The following is a 19,690-nucleotide window of genomic DNA, read 5'->3' as shown; positions in this document are numbered from 1 at the left end:
GCTCCAAAACTATTGGATTTACTGTAGTCGGATCAAAACTTCACTTAGGAATTAATATGTACACTATTAAAAAATACATGTTTCAGAATCCTAAAGTACTCACACAATAATTTTTGTAGAGGCAGTTTGACTACGGGCATATAACTTGATGTACTTACCAACTACCTCTACAAAAATTGTTCCGGAAGCACTGCAGGATTTTGAAACATGGATAATTGGATAGAGCACATACTAGTTCCTAAATCAAGTCTTGACCCGACTAGCGTACGTGCCATAGTATTGGAGCTATGGACCTTTAAAGTTCATTTTTTTCATGTTTTCGACAGTCTTTAATTCTGAAGGGAAGCGTTTGTGCACCCAAGTTGGTCTATACTTTTTGTAACACCCTATACATACATACATACATACATATATATATATACACCTCTGTATATATATATATATATATATATATATATATATATATATATATATATATATATATATATAGATAGATAGATAGATAGATAGATAGATAGATAGATAGATACCTGAGGAGGCTATAGGCAATATTTTGTGCCAGAGTGTCTGTGTGTACTCCATCATTTTATAACAGAGAATGAATGATTCACTTGCGGGTATAATGTGAAATTTTTCGCTGCATTGCAACTTTAAAAAAAAGAACATCGCAATATCATTTGTTTAAGTGGGAGAGGATTTTAACCTTGTAGCTAAACTCGTTTGGGTGTTTGCCATTGATTTACCTGTGTGAGGGTGCTTATAAGCTCCGGTGCTCTGTACAATCCGCTACTGTACGGTAAGAAGTGACTTATCGGCTATACTAGGAATCTCCCACTATCTGTAGAAACAATAAAATGCAGTAAACACAAACAATACAATACAATGAGAGTCACCTGCAATGAAACACGCAATAATTAGATCATTGTCTGCAGTGCAACACGTACAGGATGAATACTTATACCTCAAACTCGTTGAGAATAATAAGACTTTCGACTCACCCTGTACACCTACCATTAAACTTAATCTAGTCCGTAAGTGTTACAATGTAATACTGAAGAACGATCTTTTCAGTTTCTGTAGTCAGTGGTGGCTCTTAAGGGAAGTCAAATAGATAAAAATTAAAAGTTGCATAATGTACTAATTGTTATATACGATAATTTGTACATTATTGAGTTTTCTTCTCTTAATTTGAAGCGATAAAGGCTTAATTTTTACCCATGTCATGTGAAGAGCTTGAGATAGGTGGGAGGTCTTCCAAATACCCATCTCACCCTCTCACTACAGGAATGTAAGACATATGCAAATCATATGTAAATGTAAATAATTAACAAAATTTTGATTAGCCAAAATAAGAAAAATAAAAAAAAAATTAATTTCGTGTCGGTAGAGCCAAAATTACAAATAAATTTAGAATTTACATTCCTGCAACATGGGTTCTATTTTAACGTCCCATTGCCCCGTTAGGAACAGTAATGCTGCTTGAAGCTCTGACTTGCTGTCAGATATTATGTTAGTATTACGAAAATGTGAATTTATCATGAAATTGAATTAGGTAAATCCGGCAGACAACAAGTCCTGGAATGCCTGAAAAGTAAATAAATAAATAAATAAATAAAATAAATAAAAAATAAAATAATAATAAGTTATTTCGTACTTATACTGCCGCTAAGTATATTCAATGAAAACTCCACACACTTACTAGAAAATGAACACATATTTATTTCTAATCTCACTAATGAACACAACAACACCACACGCAATTTATATACACACATTAGATATTCGATAGATATTTTTTTAATTCATTCATTCATTCATTTATTTCGTCTTTTTAGTCATACATATTGCACGATTACGTGCGTATGAATAAGACTCGTCAAAGGTACAAATATATAAAATACGTAATAATGACAAATACATACCTATTGAATTAAATTACTATGCCACATCTACGATATAAAAGCAGTACAAAACAATATATATTTCCAAAATTATCAATAGACAATTGAATTAAACTACTATGCTACATCTACGATATAAAAGCAGTACAAAACAATATATATTTCCAAAACTATCAATAGACAAATTCCCTTACATATCTAAAAAATCATTTACAGAATAAAAGCAGTGCTATGTTTTCATTAACCTCTTGAACTCTCCGTTTTGTTCTGCCCTTCGCATATACTGATGAAGTTCATTGTACAATATGGTACCCATAAACATAGGATTCCTTTCATATAACTTAGTGCAGTACTGTTTGCTGGGGATTTTATCCTTACGCCTGGTATCATATTTATATGTTGATGGTGTGTTAAATAAGTCAATGTTGTTTTTGACAAAGAGCAGCAGTCGAAATATGTAAAGAGAGGGTAAAGGCAAAATTTTAAATTCCTTAAATATTGGCCTACATGTGTCGTTTATTTTAGTCCCTGCTGTAGTTCCTAAAAGACTTTTTTGAATTACAAACAACATATTACTTTTTCGAGAATTTCCCCAGAAGATTATGCCATATGTAAGTAAAGACTGAAAGAGCCCGAAATATAAGTTACGAATCGTGTCTAGTTGTAAAACATGTTTGATTGATTTTAATGCATGGAGCATTTTATTGAGTTTTTGGGCCAGTGAAAATATGTGAGTTTCCCAGGAGAGATTGTGATTTAGCCAGAGTCCCAAAAATTTGGTTGAGTTTGAATACATGATTTTATGATTATTTAACATTATATCAATTTCTACGCACTGCTTATTTTGAATGTGATGGAAATTTAGAGCTGTAGATTTGTCTCTGACACACACTCATAGTCAACGTCTTGCGAATAAAATCAGAAAAATAAACACACTGCTGAACAAGACTGCACTTATTTAATATAAAAAACACATTTACACGTGACGTTTCGATCTTCTAGCCAAGATCCTCATCAGACATAGAGTGTACGTCTGATGAGGATCTTGGCTAGAAGATCGAAACGTCACGTGTAAATGTGTTTTTTATATTAAATAAGTGCAGTCTTGTTCAGCAGTGTGTTTATTTTTAGATTTGTCTGTGTTTAATTTTAGTTTGTTTTGGGCAAACCAGTTTTCTAAACTACGAGTTGTCTCGTCAATCTTATCGCAGACAATATCACAGCTTGTATCTGTTATTGTTAGGCTTGTGTCATCTGCGTACATAGTTGTATTTGCTAATGATACGTCATGTGGCAAATCATTTACGCATAAAAATAATATGGGTCCTAGTATCGAACCCTGAGGGACGCCGGTAGAGATGCTTCTAAATTGAGATTTATAAGTTGCTGATTCGGCTGTGTCTGACGAAAAAGATATTTCAACAGCTTGTGTGCGATTTTGCAAATAAGATTTAATCCATGAGTTAACGACTCCTTTTAGGCCGCAACTGTTAAGTTTATGGATAAGAATGTTATGAGGGACAGAATCGAAAGCTTTGGATAAATCTAGAAACAATCCCACACAGTTTTTGCCTTTGTCCAAGGCATCCGTAACCTCATTGATATAGATAGCAATTTGAGTTGATTTGCATTTTTGAAACCCGAACTGCGAAGGTGAAATTACATGCTTAGATAGGAATGGTATAATTTGGTTGAGAAATGCTTTCTCTATAATTTTTGAAAAAGAAGACAACAAGGAAATTGGTGTGTAATTTTCGATTTTTGTATTGTCCCCGCTTCTTATATAGCGGTTTAACTTTGGCATATTTTAATTTCTCAGGAAAGATACCTGTCTGAAAGGACATATTGATGAGGTAGGACAATGGTTCCGAGATGTGAATGCTGCATTTTTTGATGATGGCAATATGCCTTAAATAAACTTTGTAAAAATAATAATAATAATAATAATAATAAAATAGAATAGAGGTCTTTCTCAAATTCGAATGTTCACTGTCACTAAACCGTTTAAACAAGATATTTCATTTCTCGGACATTGTAATTACACATCACAACAAACTTGAAGCTTCCTTGCATAATCAGGGATCCTTCTTCCTATAGTCCCTCTGCCGTTGGTTGATATCTTCTTGAATGTTAATGATGAATTTTCTGGTATAAATAGTTTAGCATATTTATAATAGTCCTGCTACATCTTCCATGTCATAACATGACGATCCACTATATTGGAATAGCACCAATTAAAATATAGTTTCTTCACTTTAGGTAACTAAATTAGTATTATTTCACTTTTTTTAGTTGTTTTTTGGTATCACTTAATTTTACTAAATGTAAAAATGCAAAGCACTATAAAAATGTAGTTTGAAACTTTTCAGTGAAATATATTTTATAGATTCTGCAATAGTTATCAGATTTTATCAATACATGTTCGTGAAGATTAATAGTGATCAAGAATAATAGTCTTAATAATAGCGTAACTTCTTCTATTGCAGACTCACTATAGTTATAATCACTTAACGAACTTGGTGTTATAGCTATGGTTTGTCACGGCGGTATGTCGTTTTTGATAACAGTGAAGCTTTAACTAACTGAATGTTCTATCATCATTTGCTTTTGTTAAACACGCTAACGCTAGGTTTTACCAAAGCTCGCCTCCTTCGCGGGGCTTCAAAAGTGTTTTTTTTTTTTTTTTCATTGTCAGAAGGTAGCGGTACTGTTCTTTTCACAATAGGAGTTGTTTCCGAGAGGCCTGACTGGTGTATCCCTCTAGCGGTTACTGTTTCTTTCTCGAATGTAAACAACCTTTCTGAGTGACCGATATCCTTTTCTGTTTACATTTATAATTAATGATATTACAGATTAAGGAATTACAATTGACATGTAACAAAGATTGAAAACCAATATTTCAATATCCTATTTTACATTTATACACTTGGATGGAGTTGTCATTGTCAAAAAGAAAGAAAAAGTACAAAATAACTTGTTAGTGGTTGACAGTTGTCTTCTGCTACCCTTTGTCGCACTCCAAGGCATACCGGGAGCGCCTGACTCAACATACTGAGTTTAAAATAAAGAATAGCAAACTGCCAAAATAGCTATTCTATAAAGAATATACGGGTAAGGATTGCGATTCTATATACTAATATAACTATATCGGATATGTCCAAGAATTGTTTATATGTTAGAATTTACATTTAAAAATACATTTCATATACCACAATCTTCTGGTAACCCTGGAACAACATGAAAATTGAATTAGTGAAGATTCGCTGACTGGACAGCCAGAACCGTTGAACCACCCCCACCAGAGAGGTAGCGGTTCCATTAAAAGTGTGAATATCGTGGTCAGTGAAACAATTTCTTACGTATTGTATTTGAAAATTCGTATCTAGGTGTGTAGTGTTAAACAAAAGATTGCTCAGCGACTTTCTGTCGCCAATTTTGTTTTGTCCATCCTTAGAATTTTTTTCCTTATTCTTACAATATATTGCTACAATAGCTATAATACACTAAAAGAATCTTGTTTACAGTATTTCCTAGATACTATAGTTGACAATCTTTGATGCTGTAGAGGTCACTATCCTCTGTCTCCCTGAAGTTTCTAAAATAATACTGAACTTTCCGACAAATATACAAAAGAAAAAACAGTATTCTGTTCTGCAACTAAACTTAATGAAATTGAAAATAAAATAAAATAATATCAGAATGATTAGCTTGAAATATAATGTATAAGAAAAATAACTAAACTAATCATATATATATATATATTGATTAGATCTGAATTTAAAATTTAGATTGCATATGCAAATTTTATGAATAATAAAAATAAAAATAAATAAAAATATCTCTGTTAAGCTTGCGCTTAACAGTAACTTCCCTTAAGAGTAACCACTCTTGTACTTAAGTTTAAACAATCATGTTATAAAGGTCGAATTTTTGCTGACCGCTGATCAGTGAAAAATTTTATATTTAACTTGTTTGCATAAACTTAACTACAGAAAATAGAAGAAAAGCAAGGTGAATCCCTTCTAAACTTATTGATAGTGTGTAACTGATTTAGTCAACTATGAGAAAATGTAAACAGGAAATACTTTTTTTTTTTTTTTAATGTATATAGAGGTAAACTTAATAAATAAATATCGTTTTCCTTTTCAGTAATGGATACAGATTTCTACATTTCCATTCTAGATTCCCTTTACCTCTTTTATTTCTTACGTTATGTGTCATCCATCTATCTTTATAATCTTTCAAAAAGAATTATATACTGTAATAATACTAAAATAATATACAGTTCCTCTATACTTAAACTGTACAGCAGTCATAAATGAATGTGATCCACAATAAACTTGTCTGGTATCTTATTGTGATTTCTGCTCTGTTATTTCTGGTAATATCTGTAAACGCAAAGGAAGATATTCTGTCAAAAGGAATCTGATGCTACATTCTACTTCTTTCTTTCAATTCCCCAAGGAATGTCACAGAAACCTGTTGGCCACAGTTAATCATCGTACATCTAACCTCAACCAAAAGCCTGGCTACTTAGATTCACACTGGGATAAACTGAGGGTAAAAAAACGGCTTTCATTTCTCTTCTTTGATGGCTGAATTACCTATATTTCTTTTCCGTTTATTTCCTTTTTTATCCACTGCTTAATTAATGCCAGATTTCATTGTATTCTAGATTTTCTTTTTAAAAAAATATATACATTTATCTAGGTTTTTGGTTGCGCACATGTGTAGTTGGTAGTTTCAATGTTTTCACCTTTAGCTGCTAGTATTTACGATAATAGATAAAACAAAATCATGTCTAGATAAGCGTTAGTTATAAGTCTGTATATTTTTAGATGCAAATTAGCTACAATTACAATTTTAGTTTAGCTCAAGCATGTGTTACATTTAACATGAAAATGGCAATAAACTAAGTATCAAGATAGGCAGATGCTAATTTCGTTTTGCGTTCCTATGTTAGTAAGTTGTATTTATTCAATACAAAACGAAATTAGTATTGGTCTATACTTTAAAAAAAATGGTCCTTGCGTATCATATATAAATGTTTAGATTGTTTCTTAATAGAGTAGATATCTTATTGGTTGATGCTTCTTTGAATATTTATAGATAAAGCATTATTGAATTATCCTATTACAAACATGATTTATAATTACTTAAGAAACTAAACTGCTGCATGATTACAAACTTTAACTTGGACTATAGTGCGTCCAGTAAGAGAACGTCTCTGACAGCTCGCAGTGACATTGCCACTACTCGCGTGTCAAGGTTTTTTTTCGGTGCGACTGTACTGGCAATTTAATTAATGGTATAAGACAGAGTGATCGTGATTGGTAACACTGGTATCAAAGTAGGGGCTGCAAGGTCCCACCGCATGTGATAAGAAACGTCAGAGACCATCTCTTGTTGACGTGCTATAGCTTCAATCATAAATGTCAATAATTTAATAATTGCCCAAATGTTCAATGCCGCGGAACATCGTAACACTCATTAAAAATCTCGACAATTATTAAATGTTTGACTAAATTATGGTTAGTCCAAGTTAATATATGTTTTCAATTGTTTAGTTTAATTGGCAATTACATCTGTCCATAAGAAAACAACATTGCGAAATTTGTTTACATTAATTTAAAATCCATCTCCAGATTTAAAACAATAAAATGTCAACAAACTAACTTCAATCATATATGTCAATCACTTAAGAATTGCCGAAATTTTCAATGTGGAAGATAGGAAGACTCGTTAAAAACAACATTTATTAAATAATAAGTTATACCAAAGTTAGGCCAAGTTAATATATGATTTATAATTGTTTAGATTAATTGACAATCGCGTCTGTCCATAAGCAAACAACATTTGCGAAATTTGACAAAAACCATAACTACTAATATAAAATCTATCTGTAGATTTAAAATAATAAAAATTCAACAAATTGAAACAAATTAATGCGAATCACATAAAGTATATTACGCAAGTGTAAAATAAAGTCAATATATGCTAATTTCTGTAAAATTCCTTGTGCATGTATTTCGATCCATTATAAGTAAACATCAGATATGTAAAATTTTTGCAATGTCTTTAATATTTATGTAAAATCTATTTCCCATATTATCCACCAAAACTTGTATGAGATTAAAATTATGTAGGCGCATGAAAGGATGATTCAAATTAACAAAAAATTGGTTACTTGCCAGTATATTCTTCCGTGGGAAAACTAAATATTCTCCAAACGTATCGGAACAACAAACTAGTTCCTTTTTCAGTGGTAAGCAACAAGGATAAAAATTAGGTTAGAGAAATATATTATACCATAATAAATATAACGTAACAGATGGGTACTACAAACAATGAGCAAAGCATAGTGAACAAAAGAAAGAAAGAAATAAGTTGAAAGAAGCACAGTATTTATGTTCAGTCACTGTTGCCAGATCCAAAGTACACATCAAAACTAGGAACCAGATTTTATCAGTGTTGCCAGAATCCAGGTTTAAAGCCGGTTTATATTTATGAATAAAGAATGATTCTATAATTTCCCATTGTATTTTTTTTTTTCTTCTTATTTTCCTGAACCTATCACATTAACCTATTTTATATTAAGTGTATGCTGTTTAGGTGAATTGTCACTTCACCTAAAACAACATACAAGGTTTATCCGGAAAGTAGTAGGACTGATTTTTTTTTTTTTTTTTCAAAAAAAATTATTCACGATTTTGACATATCGACTTAATAGTTTTCAAAATATGCTCCTTCTGCATCAGCAACTCTGCCAATCACTGAAGGCTCCTGGAACGCAGAAATTGGAATGCTCTTCAGTTCCCTCGTTACGGTCTCTTGAATGGCCTGGACCGAGTCGTGGTGCCGTCCTTTCATGACCCTTTTCAATCGAGGGAAGAGGAAGTCTACATGAGCGACACCTGGGCTGTAGGGTGGCTGAGGAAGCTGTGTGATGCCATGTTTGGTCAGGAAGTTCACGACAGCAAAGGTGATGTTTCTCGGTGCATTGTCGTGATGAAGCCTCTATGATCCAACGATTGCTGGACGAACGCGGGCGACTCGTTTTCTGAGTCTTTCAAGTACTTCCACGTAGAATGTAGCATTCACATTCTGACCAGGCGGTACAAAGTCTCTGTGAACCACTCATTGTGGAGATTCATTATGGAAATGACAAGGCACCTTGAAAGGGGTTTAACTTAAACTCGATCTACACTCCATGAAGGCTTGGAGACGACTGGTGCGTGGTAGCTAGGATCCACCACTACCCAACCAGCGCAGTAACATCCCCCTCCTTCACCACGTTTTCACAGGAAAAATTCAATCCTACTACTTCCCATGCAAACCCTTACACATAATATAAGACAGGTTAATGTGATAGGTTTCAGGGAAAAAGAAAGAAGGAAAACAACGGAAGATTAAACAATCATTCTCTATCCACTGTGCTTTGCTCGTTGTTTTTAGTACCCATCTCTTACTTTATATTTATTTTGGTGGTATGTATTCCTTTTCCCATGCCTGAGCTCCTCGTGGCTAAGCGGTTAGCGTACGCGCATTTGGCGTGGAAGACCCGGGTTCGATTCCCGGCGGGAGCTCATGTGGTTCGGATTCCACGTTAATCAGTAGGTCCACGTCTCATATAGCCTCGCTGCTGAACGGGACGTTAAACTCAAAATCAACTCCTTTTCCCATGCCATATTTCTTTCATCCATTTTTATCCTTGTTACATTAGCACTAAAAACGGAACTAGCTTGTTCCGAAACATTTGGAGAATAACTAGTTTTTCCATGGGAGGATATATTGATAAGTAACCAATATTTTGTTAATTTGTATGAGATTAGTTTAGTATGTGTAGCCATAGTAGGACAATTCGTTAATTTCTATTTTCGGGTTTCTCACTATAAACTTCTGAGAGTTACAGTAAGGTGAGCGGTTATAGTAACGCAGTTTGAATTTTCTATTTCCCATCTTATGACCATATACCTGTACGATATAATTGCAATTTTATGGAAAGATCTTACAAACTCAGTAAAGGTCCCATAAAATCTCTCACTTTTCATACAAGACCCTAGTATTATTATATTAACAGCACTTTATAAGAAAATATACCTACAATGTTGAATTGCTATTTATATATATATATATATATATATATATATATATATATATATATATCTAACGAAAATTTAAGTAATGTATAATTGTTCTTTTGTAGTTAATTGAAGTAGAAGAGGAGTTTGTGGCATTAGCCAACAGTGACATTGCTCAACTTTGTGCAGAAAATATCCTTTTATGGCAGCAGTTTCTGGAGGCATTTACATCAAAGGATCCCGTTCACCAGCATCTAGCACGACAACATCACCAATTAAGGGTAAAAATATTTTGCATTCATTTACAATATTATCTTAAAATGGATTAAATAAATGATCTATATCTTTCTGATTTATTAAAAATAAGCATGAGTATATATACACAAAGGAATTCCGAAAAATTATTTATATAGGCTTTCATGAGTTCATGCCGGTGTTACTTGATATCCGGCATGTCCCCTTATCACTTGAAATTTCGAACTTGCATTCAAAATGGTGGCTATAGTCGCCATATACTCTATATGTTGGAACTTCCTCTCTACTGTCATTTTCCATTAACAGGTTTCACAATTTTCCCTTCAGGTCTCAAAATAAAAGAGTATCTAAATATTTTTGTTTCACTTTGTACATGTTTAAAAATTATCTAATTTTGTATTGAAGTTACCCAGTGGTGTTATTCTAATTTTTTAACAACCGGTTCTATATTGGGCTTGTGTATAGCCCGCTCCCCCCAGTTCTTTGTCACCGGAACTGGAAGAGTCACTACTACTACTTATATTGAGAACAGAACCCAACCAACCCCTGCGGGGCTTCTAACCCGTTCCTACTACTACTACTACTATTGCTACTAATTACTACTACTACTACTACTACTACTACTGCTGCTACTACTACCGCTACTACTAGTACTACTACTACTACTACTACTACTACTACTACTTATACTAAAACTTCCTTACCACAGGATTTACATCTTAAATCTTTATAACATGCTGTTCCGATTCATTATGAACTAGTATGAAACGTTAGAATCATTATGATTCGGTAAAAATCACTGGGGGGAGCGGGCTATACTCAATCCCTATATTGTTAATATACTGTATATAGGGAGATAGTAGATGGATATGGGTAGGTAGAAAGATAGATATAACTCTCTTAGAAAGCAAACCATACAAGGTAGACAAAAGCATTTTTTACTGGATACCACAAGTGACAAGTTGTATTGCTCCTCTTTTGCATACGCTGAATCACATGTTGCCATTCTCGTATTACACAAACACGTGATGCTACGCAGAGGGATGATCATCGGACTACAGATTGCTGGTAAGGTGCATGACGTAAGAAAACCATCGAAGGAATGAAAAGTGAAGATAGCCATATGACATCAGGAATGATGGAGCACAATGTGTTATAAACAGAATTAAATATAACAATTTAATTCACACTTTCGTTTATTATTCGTGGCTATTTTACATATTTATTCCAAATATTGACATTGGTCAGTTCACATCTGCAACTCCACAGACAATTAGGTAACGTACTTCATATATTAACATACATATTATCATTATATACATTCTGAGGCCAATTCATCATCTAGAGCTCTGCTTCCATAAGACACCGATTCCCAAGCATATAATAGTACTCATAATTAATACAACACTAATTCTAGAATTTCATAACTCAATTATTTTTATATAACAGTATTTCATATATTCTCTGTTTTGTCGTACACTATTTCGCTGGGATATCATTAGTCAGCAGTACAGAATCATATTACAAATATGGTTAAAAGCATATTAAAGTATGCACCATTTGTCTGGACATATAAATGCAAATATTTATAACGAGTATTATTTTTAATATATTAAGCCATCGTATCCTGACATGCCTATTATAGATCTAGAGGAAGAAAGAATATAGATCCAGTCGCAGAATTATCATGGATTTTGGATTATAATGATTAGTTCATCATATCTACAATTACATTTCACACACCCAAAACCAATATTTGAACTTCTAATATTTCACCAAATTATGATATTGAAGTTACATGTTGACTACCTAATTTATATCGAATATATTTGTAGATGTTACATATTGAAACTTTTTATCTTGATCTAAAATCGTTATACCCAAGGTTCGTATATACACTGGTTATACCTATCATGTCGAAGAAAACGAAGAAAACAGGCTGTAAATTCCGAGCCGTTAGCGCCAGTACATTGTAGGGCGCAGATTCAGAATGTCCCGATTCTAACTAAACAGTAACCTACTGTTAGTGGATGAACGAGTTAAATAACAGCAACATATGATAATAGAATTATTACCTGTAAACACAAAATAAAGACTCACAAAAGGTAACATTAAAATAAATTGTAATGGAAACAAACGGGTCCATTACAAAGTAGCAACCTACACAACATCCTAATATTACAATGTGGTGTGATGAAATTAGGCAGCACTGCGAATATCTTGGAAACGAATCATCCAAGATACATGGTTGTCAAAACACTATTGCAAAGGCCTTAATCCAGTAATGGATCAACAATTATTGATAATGATATTTGTCCGTTTCAAATATAAATAATCCTCACCACTACACACGTGTGATCCCAGTTCTCATTCTTGATATCTGAGCATTTGAGATTAAGAAATAAACCGCTTATACTTTGTACTACGGAATCATATGTTTAACCTGTAGCTGTAAAAATTTCTTAAAAAAATAAATAAATAAATAAATAAATAAATAAAAAAAAAGTTAAACTAAAATTTACATTATCTTCTGGGTATAACAAACGGTTCTGCGAACTCGAAATATTTTAACAACCGGTTCGAACCGGCTGAATAGCACCACTGAGATTACCGCTTGGCTTTGCCCTTGTGACAGGTAGATTATCTGATTTCTCCGAACTTGCCTTCAGGTCGGTAGATTAAACTGAAGGCAAGTTCGGAGAAATCAGAATTTGGTAATTGGGGATCCAAATTTGAAACTGAATTTCGGCTTGTTATTGCCATCGTTACTTCTAACATTTATAATCACTATTACTAACTTAATATATATTTTATCAAATTAATGCAGATAGCACAAACTATTAATGATTATATACACTTATCGTATTATATTTTTGGAGCTCGTTGCTGCAAGATAAAGAGACGTATTTTTTTTCTAGATTTGTTTTATGGAAATTTTGACAAGGCATTTTAAAAGTTCGTATAGAAACAAATTTCGGCTATCATAAGTTGTGTTAATATCTATCTATCATCTGGCCATAAATTCTATTATGTTAAACACTCGTTTGACATGTGCATTACTGAACCACCGACTATACAATCGAAGTTTTTGTTTGGCTGTCACCATTATATTTTTAACCCCTAAGTTAACTTTCTACTAATTGTTCTGTCTATGTGGTTTGATGAGAATGGAAGCATGAAACGGTAACGTTACAGAGCATCCAGTTTTGGATTTGACTGCTTTACATGGATCTTTTCTTAAACTCTATTCAGGGACTGGCAAAATAAAATTTGCTTCTTTTTTCGCCAATTCTGTTCTCATTTGTGTACCTAGTTCGCATTTAACAATAATCCTTGAGTTAACATCTAGTAGTTATGACTTGCAAACTAAAGATGGTAGGTGATAATGCAGGTGATTTATTATGGAAGGATTCGCACATAATATCTAGGTTATAACATTAGTTAACTGTTCGATTTTTCTACGGCCAATTTTTGTAGATAACCCAGTTGCCTTCGTCTCAATCAGCACTGGTTTATTTCTTAACATTTAAACATTTATTCTTATTCCGTACGTTTTATATCTTTGTACTTGTTTAATTTCCCATTCTTTATCATTAATTACTAGACTATTAAAAATAACAAAGAAAAAATGATATGTCTAAAAAGTACTATTGGGCGCATATTATATAGCTAAAAAGAACGTAGTTCCTAAAAATTTGTAGAAAGCAACAGACAGTTTTGTAGAACTGCTCTCGATTCCTTAAGTGTGTTTGAAAAACTAAAGTCGCTTAATCTTCCAATAGTTCTGAAGAAGTTGTTTAGTAATAGAAATAACAATTGTTTTCTTCTTAATGATTACTCACAGTACGAATCGCAGATTTGGCAACGTAACCTAATGTTATATATACGGTGTTTTTCCCCCTTCTGAAATGAATACGCTTTATGATTGGAATTTAAAGTACTTTTCAGTATCGAGGCTATATGAGACATGAACCTACAGTTTTAACGTGGAATCCAAACGAGGAATCAAACCCGGGTCTCCCGCGTCAAAGACGCGCACGCTAACCATATAGCTACGAGGTAGTCCATACCTGATATATGCGTTATTATTATTATTATTATTATTATTATTATTATTATTATTATTATTATTATTATTATTATTATTATTATTATTATTATTATTATAGGAGACATGATCAGGGCCGTAACTTGTGGGGGCAGGGGGAGCAACTGTCCCTCCTGGGAAGCTCCTCGTCGTTCGAGGGGGGCCCACTTTAAGACAAAATTGTCTTACTCTATATACGATACGAACATGAAATTATAAATGAAACATTAAATAGGTTCACTATATTCCATAAACAAAACGAGTCGTGGGCCCATTTCAGTAAAATATGTCTACTATTAGTGGCCCTAGAAATAATATTTATTCGTGTTTCTTTGAGATTTGTCAATATTGTCCCCTTAATTAATTTGTCACATATGAAACAGGCCCAGGGGCGTGCGGGATGGCCAACAGGCTCCGGGGCCCCACAAAGAGTAAGAGAAAGATGAAAAGGAGGAGCCTATTTTCGAATTTTGCGGGAGGGCCCAAAACAACTTTTTCTAGGGGGCCCAAATATTAATGCTTGCCCCCCCCCCGAAAGAAATCTAAGTTACGGCGCTGGACATGATGACTCAATAGTAGAGCTTTTAATTCTGGTGTAACGGGTCCCTGATTCGACGTGTTTTGAGTTCTCTCGTTTCTTTCCAGATTCTCATTCCACCAATTCTTTCATAATCGTTCACTTCGTTAATCATCCTTTTTTCTTAGTCTAAAGGTGACATTAAACTAGAAATTTCATTTCATTTCATATAAATATTATTTTTTTTTTTAAAAAAAATGTTTTTTAATTATCAGGTGAAGCGGTTTGCGGAAGCGTTTTTCGTGATCGATAATCCCCGTCAATCAGCTGCCGGTTGCTATGATGCTAACTACCAGAACTACTTGGCTGTGTCCGAGACTGTTCGACGATCACGCTACCTGGCATCATTACCTCCTCTGCCTGTTGAATGTGTGGAATTGGACGGCGACGTCAGTACTTTACCTATTATTTTCGAGGACCAGTATCAAGATGTAGTAGAATTTGCTAGACGAAGGAGTGTCGCTGGAAGGAAATCAGGAAGTGGTAATATTCTGTCTGTGGTCTTTAGTGATTGTATAAGTTTCTATAATATTTCAGAATTTCATATTTCAAAAGTTTAATTAAAAAATAATATAGCACACAGCAAAGAATCTATAGTTGAAATAACAGTCGATAGTGAATATATCATGATCCCTTTGTGCTTTTTTATTCATTGTGAAATACAGTCAACGAATAAGTTCCAATTATTGAATACTTATATCAGTAATGTTTTCATTGTTTAGTATATCCCTAGTAACCAAATGAATGTTGGCCAACGATTGATATTTGGTAGAATCACCATTTTTCCAACGTTGATGGTGTCCGGTTTGTTCCAACAGTTTTCAACCAATCAATTTTCACCGGAAAAGTAATCACATTGAGAAGCAGTACGATGAATGTTGGTTGGCTGAATTCAACGAAATTAGCCTCTATAAATTGTAATTGAGTTAAAAGTGAATATTCGTTGGTTGAAATCAACGGTTTTGACTGCCATAAAATGCTTGTTTCAAAGTTGTTTTACCCTCAAAAAATCAATATTAAGCTACAACGCAATTGGGCCAACTATTTTGGTTACTTGGGATTGAACTATCTTTAACATTTACTTGCGAGTACAGGCGTCAAATATAGTATGCGGCAAAACAAACAGTACTGAAATCACGTTCATTGACATTTATTTATTTATTTGTTGTACAACATAACGAAACATAAGAAATGTTGTCAAATGGATGACAACTAAATGTCACTCAACACATATTGTAAATTTAAGAGGAATCGCGCCTGTACACCATGTGTTCAAACTGTTAATCATTACGCCGCACACATTCTTCATAGTGATGCTGTAGATCGATGAACATATTAATGAACACGGATTGCTGGAACAACATAACAAACGCCCGAATCTTCTCTCCTAATTCTGGTATAGTGGTAGGAGGTTATCTGTTCGAAAAATTGCTTCCTTCAGCATATCCCAAATGTAGGCATCTGGGACCTTGAGGTCAGGGGAGTGGGAAGGATTTGGAAAATCCATTTCACAGGAAATCAAGCGAGGTCCAAACTCTTGTGGGGAAAATGACAAGTGACTCACTTGCAGTGTGGGCAGTAGCTCTATCTGGTCGCATCCATTGTTGTTGTAATGACATATTTTTGGTGCAACAAAAACCGCGGAAATCATGAAAGAATGGGTCAATAATCAACTGTCGATTGATATAGTGATCAAGATATAAATGGCTTTCATCACTAAACCAAATATTGCGGCAGAAATCTTCATTTTCATGTGTCATAGCTCCAGAGAAATGCATTAAACGTGCGCGCTCATCTCCTGAGTGAGATGCTGCCCCATACCGTATGAGCGGAGATAGAGCTCGACAATAAACATTCTCCTGTGTTGTGAGCAACATTATCTTCGCGCCAACTGTACACTACGCTAGTCCACATACAACTAAGCATGCATGTGTCGCTCACAGATCATACCACATTGCATCTTCACATAATCCATACGCGAATTTCAGTACTTTTTTTTTTTTTTTTTTTTTTTTTTGCCACATATTAAACATGGGTGCTCCGGGGCTCAAGCACGTATCGGAGATTTTTAATGTATTTTTGCGTTTGAGCTAATTTCGAAATTTCACTATCATGCTGTGAAAAAAAAAAAGTCATTTAATGAGAGCTAATATTATTTCAATATTAAACCATATTCAGTATAAGTTTGTAGGATTATTTGTTTCAAAACTTGGAGTTTGATGCCGTTATTTATTTATTTTAAATGTAAAAAAAATATGTTTGTATAAATTGAGTTTATATAATTTTTCAAGACAGTTAAATCCTTTTTTTTATTTCACTAAAATTATTCTGAAATATTTTAGAGGCTAAATTATAATTATTATTATTATTTGTCTCTTTCCTTTGCCCAATATTGTTAAACGTTTTTAATGGAAAAACGAAAAACAAAATCATACATTTAACACATAAAGAGTAAAAAGTGAATGACTGAACCGAGATTCGAACCCGGGATCCATTCCCAGTCCCGATCCAGTCATTCACTTTTTCACTTTTTGTATGTTATTGAATTCGCACCTACAGAGGATCTGGTGTGTAAAAATAAGTTTAAATCGATTGTTTCCTACTTTTGTTAATATATATAAAATCATATTTAGTTTAAGTTTTGTTCAATACAAAGATAAAACTATTTTTTTTTTTTCAAAAATGACGCATTTGCAGTTTAGAAATAATTTCACAATTCATTTTATTTCAGTAGCCTGAGCGCTTTCTACGGTTTTTCATGGCTTTCATAGGAACTCTTATCTTTTGGATCTGTTAAAGAAAATTTTGAATATGAGGCATTTTGACTTGTCTTAAATGTACAAAAGCGTGAGCACCGTGAAAAAAAAAAAAAAATAATAAAATAAAAATAAACCCGGCATGTATGCTTCCAAGTACTGTAGCTATATGTCACTGCAAGGCTAAAGAATGAATCTCATTTTCCCTAAATTAATACCTTAAATTATATAATTGTCAGCTTTACAAGATATGTCATGAATAAGCATGTCGATATAGTATTTCGGGTAATATATCTTTGTCCATCATCAGGAAGAAGAATACTCCTTGATTAAATTACAATTAAAGGATTTAGGATAAAAGCTTGTTTTCAAATTTAATGTTACTATGGTATAGCATAAAATAATTTTAAAAAATCATTTACTTGGTCCTAATTTATTTTAGTAAGGTCCCTCGTGTTTCCAGTTATATAAGCGGTCACCTTTACTTGCAATATGCATGCGTGTCTCTGATTATTGTAAAGATTACTACATTACACTCTCTAACTTCGTAATAACTTTCATTATGTTGTAAAATTCTAATTGTTGAATTGAATCTAGATAGTTATCACAATTATAAACATTAATTCTTAAATATAGTTATTATAAATGTATGTTTTTGGTACCAATTTTGTCAGACCCGTTAACGTTTGAAGTATTTCCCGGAAAATAGTTTTTTTTTTTTTTTTTTTTTTTAAAGCATACACTATGAGTATTTTCGCTGATATGTTTAATCAGATAGAGAGGAAAAGACGCAGGAAGAGGCAGAAGAAGAGAAAAACTGAGAAGCATACACGTGGACGCTTCTCAGCCTTGTCTGTAGTTTCAAGTATTTTTTCTTTTCTCCCTGTGTCTTGTTCCTCTCCCCCCCCCCCCTCACAATCTGATGAAGCATTTAGTGAAAATGTACATAGTGTATGCATATTGTGTTATGATTACTTTTATACTATTTTCCTACCTACCTAACGACATTTCTCGTGTCTCTTCTGGTCATCCCTTGGTAGCGAGTGAAGAACTGCTTCTGTCTATCGATAGTCATTTCTCCTTGTAGTCCAGTGCACTGTTCCAAAATGCCTTTTCTGCATAGTAATATCTGTCACTCCTCTTATTTATTTTATTTATTTATTTATTTTAATCCATGGGATTATTTTCCTATTTTTGCTGGTGATTCCTAGCATACATCTTTAATCTTCTATTCTTCCTTATGTAGACTGCAGACAGTAAATGTCTGATTTTGTTAGGGTCCACGTCACCGATCCATATGTCAGAACACATTCATTCATTGAATAGGCAGAATACATTCATTGAAAATTCTACACTTTAAATACACTGGCATTTTACTTTTCAATGTGAAGCATTTTGGAGCTGTTACAACCTACCTTAATATATCTATTGTTTATTCTTTAATGTTGCCATCCATGAATATCTTTTCTGTACCAGATAGACCTAAGTATTCACTTCTTTCAATTTCGTATTTTTAACTTCAATCCTCGGCTTTTTGGCTAGGTGTTTGAGCGTCAATTTAGTCTTTTCCATGTTCATTTTCAACCCGAATTCTTTGCTCTGTAGATCAAACTCTTCTGTCTTATCTTGTAATTATGAGTTATTTGGGAAGAGAACAATATCAGGTATTGTGTTTCTCCTTTGCTGCTATAATATTAATTAAGGGAACAAAATTTTTCATATATTACTAACTGATCCTGTGCTCTCTATACAGCACATCATTCACATATGAGCATGAATCTCCTTGTCATTCCTCACAACATCTGTACATGTCCCTTTACAGACACAAGTTAAAGAAGTCTTGATAAAAATTGGCAAGGGGTATCATAAAGTAGAGATTTTTTTAATATCTCGCACCGTTCGCAAGATTTGAGCCTACTTCCGATTGAAGTTCCTAATTCATGTATGATCAATGTTTTCTTTCTTCTTGCATGCAATAAACAAATACATTACATTTACAATTAATTATAATGTCAGTGATATATGGTGTTCAT

At 33.3% G+C, this 19,690-nt stretch overlaps 1 protein-coding gene across 4 annotated transcripts in view; it reads left to right on the top strand.

Moving 5' to 3' along the window:
- The window catches only part of LOC145675782 (protein FAM135A), an 817,324-nt gene that overhangs the window by 755,547 nt on the left and 42,087 nt on the right, over positions 1-19,690 (top strand). For 3 of the 4 annotated variants that reach the window (XM_081746478.1, XM_081746480.1, XM_081746476.1), the window contains 3 exons: positions 6,366-6,461; positions 10,108-10,263; positions 15,117-15,384. In XM_081746478.1, the coding sequence (XP_081602604.1) occupies positions 6,366-6,461; positions 10,108-10,263; positions 15,117-15,384 (520 nt within the window). The remainder of the gene's footprint in view (positions 1-6,365; positions 6,462-10,107; positions 10,264-15,116; positions 15,385-19,690) is intronic. The other variant, XM_081746479.1, reaches the window with a different exon arrangement.

The sequence above is a fragment of the Thermobia domestica genome, chromosome 18 (assembly GCF_964235325.1).
Source record: "Thermobia domestica chromosome 18, izTheDome1.hap1.1, whole genome shotgun sequence".
NCBI lineage: Eukaryota > Metazoa > Arthropoda > Insecta > Zygentoma > Lepismatidae > Thermobia > Thermobia domestica.
Note: the sequence above shows the minus strand (reverse complement) of the source record. Positions and strands in the feature narration are given on the sequence as shown.